General features: G+C 38.9%; 1 protein-coding gene across 1 annotated transcript; it reads left to right on the top strand.

Annotated features, from left to right (window-relative positions):
• The first annotated feature begins 473 nt into the window (after positions 1 to 473).
• Positions 474 to 4,019, top strand: LOC138056753 (caspase-3-like). Its single transcript, XM_068902629.1, has 3 exons — positions 474 to 661; positions 2,502 to 2,546; positions 2,731 to 4,019. The coding sequence occupies exons 1-3, from the start codon at positions 562 to 564 to the stop codon at positions 3,480 to 3,482; spliced, it is 897 nt and encodes a 298-aa protein (XP_068758730.1). The 5' UTR covers positions 474 to 561; the 3' UTR covers positions 3,483 to 4,019.
• Positions 4,020 to 7,024: the final 3,005 nt, after the last annotated feature.

The following is a 7,024-nucleotide window of genomic DNA, read 5'->3' as shown; positions in this document are numbered from 1 at the left end:
AATGTTAACTAAGGACACTTTCTGTATAGGTAAAACAATGACCTATGACCTACGTTTTGTACCTGCCGTTGTTTTACCATAACTGAAACAACCTAAACCTTTCCAAATATGCTAACCTTAGGCTTAGACATTATTTTTTAGGCCTAATATTAGCATTAGTAAACGTTTGGGTTGTTTCATATACGCTGAAACAATGGCCTGCAACCCTGCAACCCCAACCTGCAGTTTACACCCTCCCGGCTGAATTAAACTTTTTTCTTCGGGGCTCCGTCGATCTATACAAATACTGTTCTATCAAAAACCTCATTCTTTGTTGTATTTACGATCTCTGTCATGGCCACACTCTTGGTTCCCGATCTCAGATCAATGTCAGATGATGATGTTATGCTCCAGCGATGTTTAACATTTGAGTGATCCTTATTTGAAGAATTAAATAAGTTATTGTGCCGCTGACCGTTTTTTTTTTCGTTTGTTTTTTGTATATATTCTACTTCCGGCTTCTTCCTCTGTCCTTCCTGCTTCAGTTTCGTTTGGTGTTCTTACGCTTTTGACAGTACTGGTATGGCCGGTCCCAAATTTATTACAACGATTAAGCGGAGTGATGGTATCGTCGCAATAGGTGATAACTCGGTACTTACGATTGGATCTCAAAAGCCTGAAGGTAAAATGATCATAAATGAATGAAGGGGTAGTTTCTAAAGAAACTGTGGTGCTGCGTCGGTGGGGAAGTAGTATACAAAAATTTGGTTTTATCAACGGAGTTGATAATGTAAATTGGCCAACCGTAGAATCTCTGTACGGTGGCCAATTTACATTGTCAACTCCGTTGATAAAACCAAATTTTTGTATATAAGATGATCATAATTTTGCAGAACCTCGAATTTCTGGTGGAAATTGCTTCACACGCATTCCAATTCCACTTCCTGATAATATAACGATCACGAACTCCGATGAACTACTGGGAATGTTCGTATCAAAGTACTTGTCAACAAGCTGGGTTAGCTTATGTATTTTATCAGCCGTATTTTGAAGTGAAATTAATCAAAATTTCGGCCAGCTTGATAACCATAATTTATGGGAACCGGTGAACCGGTGGTGGCATGCCCAGGCCCAGTGGGTTAGAATTTTTGAAGAAAGTCTCAGGGTTGCTTTAAATACAGCAACAGAATGAGGGGAATTTGACGTTAACACCAAGTCCTAGCTCTTTCTAATTGAGTTTGAGGGATGTACTCACATTTACGGCCAGAAAAACAAACGAAGTTAACAAGATATTGATTATATATTTTGGTTGCAAGAGAGCTCATCGTTAAATTGACCCATCACAGCGCGCATCATATCTGAGGAACGCAAAAGAAAGCGAAATTCTCTAAAACTCACCGGTAAAATAATTTCGGTTTCGTTATCCCTTTCGTATCCTGTTGTTTTCTTTATTTATTAGCATGCATTTTCTGTTGGTCAGTAACAATGAGATGACCCCCACTCCACTGGGGTTTGAAACAGCAAGAATTTTTTTTGCACATTGAAGCAACTAATGGCCTCTCAACTTACAGCCGTCCTGGCCATCTTAAATTTAGCAAAGATGTTAGGTGGAGCAGTGGCAGTCAAAACCAACAGCCTTTTTGTTCCAATGGCTAATACCTACTCTTTACAGTTTCTATGCAGGGCCCAGTTGTTTGAAAGCTGATTAACTTAACCCAGGATTAGCATAAACTGTGGTTTCATATTTTCAACTTTTAAGTAAAAGTTTCTCTTGCTTATTTTTGTTTTTCAAGATCAACTTCTTCTAAAGCAATTTTTTTCTGAATATGAGCGCAATTTTTTGAAGTAGATAAATAAACTCCTGGGCCCTGTTGTATGAAAGCCGATTAACTTAATCCAGGATTAGCGTAAACTTTTGTTTCATGTTTTCAATTTTTTGGTTAAAGTTTCTTTTCCTTCTTTTTGTTTTTTAAGATCAACACTTGTACTAATGTAAATTCTATCCAAATATCAGCGTCGAACAACATTTGGGAGTAGAAAAATAAACTTCTAGGTTAATTTTTAATCTGGGATTAGCATTTATCGGCTTTTGAACAACCAGGCCCTGGGTTTATTTTTTAATCTGGGATTAGCTTTAAACGGCTTTTGAACAACCAGGCACAGGTTCTTTAACTTCCCACAAAAATTTATGAACGATAGTTGCAAGAGGTTCTCGTTGTTCATAGTGAATCTATGAAGACTTGAAAGTCAAACCACCTCTGACATACACCTGTGCCAACAAAGGCAACCTGTTCTCAGCAGTGATTTTAAGACCCTGAGTTTTGGTCCCACTGCAGTTTGAATCCAAGACCTCTTGCTGTAGGTAGTCTCTCCTCGACCAACTGAGCAAGGTCATTAACTACCTCGCTGTCTTGGTAGCTGAGCAAAAAAACTGAAGTACAGCCACATTTGGGTGGTATGCTTTGAGACTAAACATTGAGCACTTTAAGCCAAACATATCATTTTTCTTCTTTGGATTTCAGTTCAAAGAGTTTCACAAGAGGAAGACCCACAAACAAGAAGTAGTTGTAAGTACAAGATGCATCATGTTCATGTCAAATTATTATTCATAAAAAGCATTCCCTTTTTTGTGCAAGGCATCACCTGCCTGCTATACTATTGATTAGTGCTGAGAGCATACCACTAGTTCTAAATATCTTATGCCATTCATTTCTCTAATAGGCTGGGTTATTTTTATGATTTTATTTTCAGCTCAAATTTATTGTCAGGAATCTTCTGGTGATGGTATCAATTACATAGCAAAAAGTGGCTATGTATTAGTGATCAACAATTCTATATTCTCTGGGAGATCACATGTTGAGCGCACTGGTTCACAGCACGATGTTAAAAAGCTTGGTGATCTTTTTGACAACTTAAACTTCAAATGTCGTGTTGAAAATAATCTCACAAGAAGTAAAATGTGGGATGTACTGAAAGACACCTCAGAGAAAGACTTCTCTAAATATGACTGTTTTGTGTGTGTCATATTAAGCCATGGATCAGAAGCAGGAATTCATGGAACAGATGATGAAGTTATTAACCTTGAAGCCATTACAGCATCCTTCCGCCGTGACGAGTGTCCCTCCCTCGAGGGAAAACCCAAGATATTTATGATCCAAGCTTGCCGAGGCCACCGGCGTGATCAAGTGTCAGTTGAAAGTGATAGTGAGCCAGTTATGTATTCAAACCCAAGTTTGCCAGCAGATGCAGATTTTCTGATCTGTTTTTCCTCAGCACCTAGCCATGAGAGCTACAGGGAGCCTTCAGCTGGCTCATGGTTCATATCTGCAGTATGTAAAGTGTTCACAGAGTATTCAGATAAGGAGCATGTCATGGATATGATGTTGAGAGTCAACAAGGAAGTGGCTGATTATTTCAGTGTGGAAGGCCTTAAGCAAATGCCATGTGAGATATGTATGCTGCGAAAGAAAGTTTTCTTTTGTCCAAGATTGAATGCATCTTAAAATTCTCCAGAACAACACATTATATGTGGGTGGGGGTCTAGTGTTGCTCCCTTTCCTGTTAAAGTGGAAACCCACAATATTTTTTCTTGGTATTGCCAATTTGTACCAAAAAAGTTTGAACATGTAATAGTAGCCTGTAATGTTGTCAGTCTCCAGGCCCCAGATGTTCAAAAGGACAATTAATGCAAATTTGTGATGTTAAATTTCCAATGGAAATTTTATGACAACAAAATTAATATCTTTACCAATTACTATAATTACCTGTGATGTGAGTATTTACCCTTTTGGTTCATAACGTAGAAGTGACTTTATTATAAATAAATGAAGGAATGAATGTATGTTATTGTCATTAATGACGCCTAAAAGAATTAAAACATTATACAGTGATTATAGAATACATATGAGCACTAGTCCTAGTCCTTGTAGGTTGTTAGCATCGACCTTGTTTTAAAATCCGGTAAATCAGTTTTTATGTTTTTCTTTGCTTTGTGGTAAATAAATAGGTCTATTCGTTATTAAAGCTCTTCCTTTACTTAATATGGTGAGCTATTTTAAAACTGTTTTTACTTACAGCTGAAAATGGTTCATGTAAAATTTTCACGACCAAGGTGTGAAAAAAATGTAATACTCCACGATGGCTTTCAAAAATGAAGAGAAACAAAGATTTGCAGAAGTATCGAACTACTGACAAACAAGGATTTGCCTCACAACTATCCATGAAACAAAGTTTACACTTACCAACTAAGATATTTCCCCGTAGACTGTTTAATAACGTAAAAAAGCTCCCAAGTTTGTGGAAATTGCAGCTCACTTCGAGTTTTGTTGAGATTGAACGCTGCACCACGTGTTTTTTGTTAGTGTATTGCAACAGGATTTCCCGCCATTTCTGTCAAAGGGAGCTCGAGCCGTCGGTTGGTTCCAGGTCTCTCGATTTAACTTGCTTATCGATACATGTTCTCTTCATGTTGCAAAACACACACGTGCTTTCAACCATCTACGCTACAACTTCCACGCATTTTTCAAATGTCCGTATTCGCACTAAAAAATGGCGCGCATCCGTTTCGTTAATTTTTGGCGAGAGGTATAACGTCGAGTATAACAGAACCATGAGACATATGACGCAGGCGTCAAGGAGAGAAACACAGCATTTGATTTAATGTTTAAAAAACGAACAGCTGTGTTTTAATACTCGTGCTACAAATGTGCGACGCGAGATAGCCAGAACTCTACTCGTTCAGTTATGGAAAACGCAAGCACGCAAACAAAATCGTGCTTTTTCAAGTTCCTCCGTCTCTCTTATTTCAAATGGTGAATTGTTTGGCTATAAGCTTCAAAATTCACGAAATGTTAAAAAAAAGAAAGAAAATAAGTTTTCCATTACGTTGTCGTTGTTCGTTAATATTGCCGTCGTACAACTTCCGGTGCATACAAGATCGGAGAACACGTTAGTGTGGGGCCTCGAGTGAAACGTACTGGATGCAAACACCAATAAATTTGATGTGACGTCCCGTTGAGCGCTCAGCCGGCAAAATTAAGCTTGTATAGGCAACATGAGGTTGCGATTTGCTGCCCATTTCTTCAGATACAGCCAAAGAGTCTCTTGCATACCTTGGTCTTGGCTTCGCTACAAAAACTGACAATTAGCCTTTACTGGGTGATGAAGTGCAAAAAAGTCGTTGCGAAAATTTCACCAGCCTCCCTCCCGTTCTGCCTTGCATGTGAAACGTTTATATCGTTCACTGCAAAGATTGTGATTACTAGAATGGAGAGTACGGAGTGGTGTAAATTTAGATACAACACCGAAGCTGCAGGTAATGGAAAACTCAACTTTTATTTCGAAACATTATTCTTGGCAGGTATATATAACTGATCCTGAAGCCCATGCAGGCAAAACTCCTTTGCAAAGCCATGGTCATCATTTCTCGTGTGATGGTAGTTGACCGCCGCACGGCGGCTTACCAACAATGTTGGCTAACCGGTTTATCGAACGAAAGATGTTGACTCAATGTCATCCGACATGAGATTCTAAAAGCTACATTTTGGCTGGCAATATCAATTAAATGGACCAGTATATCTAGGGCATAAGGTGGGCAAAATTTAATCCCGAACAAGCAAGATGGTTTTCCAACAATCAGCACTAAAACTTATAATACCTTGACATTTTACCATTATGACAACTTATTTATTTTTAAAAGGAGGGTAACTAGAAAAGTACAAGACAAGGGGCGAAAACCAACAAGCTCATGACAACTAAGACAAAAGGAACGCATAAACTGCGGCCAAAAAACTAGCCTTGTCTTAGCGCAAACTTGTTTTGTTTCATCTGTAACGAGGCTTGTTTGGTTAGTCAGTACAAAGACAACGATGATTTGGGGGTCGACATTGGTGCGACATTGATCGGGAGGATCTGACTGTATGTTTGATATAGTCTTCTCCAATTTGGGGTTCCCATAGTCATGAAACTGGACGATACTCTCTCTCCAGTTCTTGCACGCATCTCTGTCCCATATCTTGCAAACTACGCCGAACAGCATTCTGCAACACACCTTCCAATCTTGGATCCTTGCTGGCAAACCACAATAGTCAAGAGTACATAGGTAAAAAAAAAAAGACAAGCAAGAATTAATAAAATGAAAACTGAATTAAGACAGGTAACACTACTTACCTCACTAACATCTTGACCACAGAGACAACAGTTTGACAATCTTTCCTGTACACCTTCAAAAGCAAACACGTGACGCAAGAATATCAGAATATCTTTTTATAGTCCAGAGGAGGAGGGGAAGAGGCGCAAGAAGGCTACAGATGTCATAGACAAACTGCAACACTGTCACTCGCATAATCATAGACTAACACTCAAATTGTCAACTGTCAAATCTCTCTACAGAAGAGAACTTCACCATGAGAGCACTGTGCCTTCCATCTTTGCGGCCCGAGTTCAGTTCCCGGAATCAACGTCATGTTCGGGTTGAGTGTTCGGGTCACGTTCGGTTTACCCCTCACATAAATATCTGATTTTATCCCTTTGACTTCGTGTGATTTTATTTGATGTACTGTTTCCTGAATCAGCAAACAACTTGTGCTCCGCTTGAGGATTCTTATTACTTCAGTGTGGGTATATACGACAGCCAATTGACAAATAAACTGAAGCTCTTAAGGAATTTATTTTCATAGAAATTAATATTCAGTCCTTGAAAAAATTCACCAACATTTAATTTAAAAAAATCAGATCAACAGTATTATAATTTCACCAGTTACAAAGTTTAAAATGTTATACAACTTTGGGTCACTGGGTCTGGCATTTGGCATTTAATTAGAACCCCTGGGAAACTGTATTTCACTAGTTTAACACCAGTCGTAATCACGCCTTCCACAGGGGAGGGGGGGGGGGTGTTAGCGTTAGGGTAAGATATTTGTCCCAATTGTCTTCCTCCTTTCCTGCCTGCTTCGAGATGCACCTTCACTGCATGAAAAAACCGTTGTGGATAATTACCAAGGAAAATATGTTTGCTGTTGTAACATGGGATCACATCAGAAGGAGG

This window comes from Montipora capricornis, chromosome 7 (assembly GCF_036669925.1).
Source record: "Montipora capricornis isolate CH-2021 chromosome 7, ASM3666992v2, whole genome shotgun sequence".
NCBI classification, from domain to species: Eukaryota; Metazoa; Cnidaria; class Anthozoa; order Scleractinia; family Acroporidae; genus Montipora; species Montipora capricornis.
This window is presented reverse-complemented; position numbering and strand designations above follow the sequence as displayed.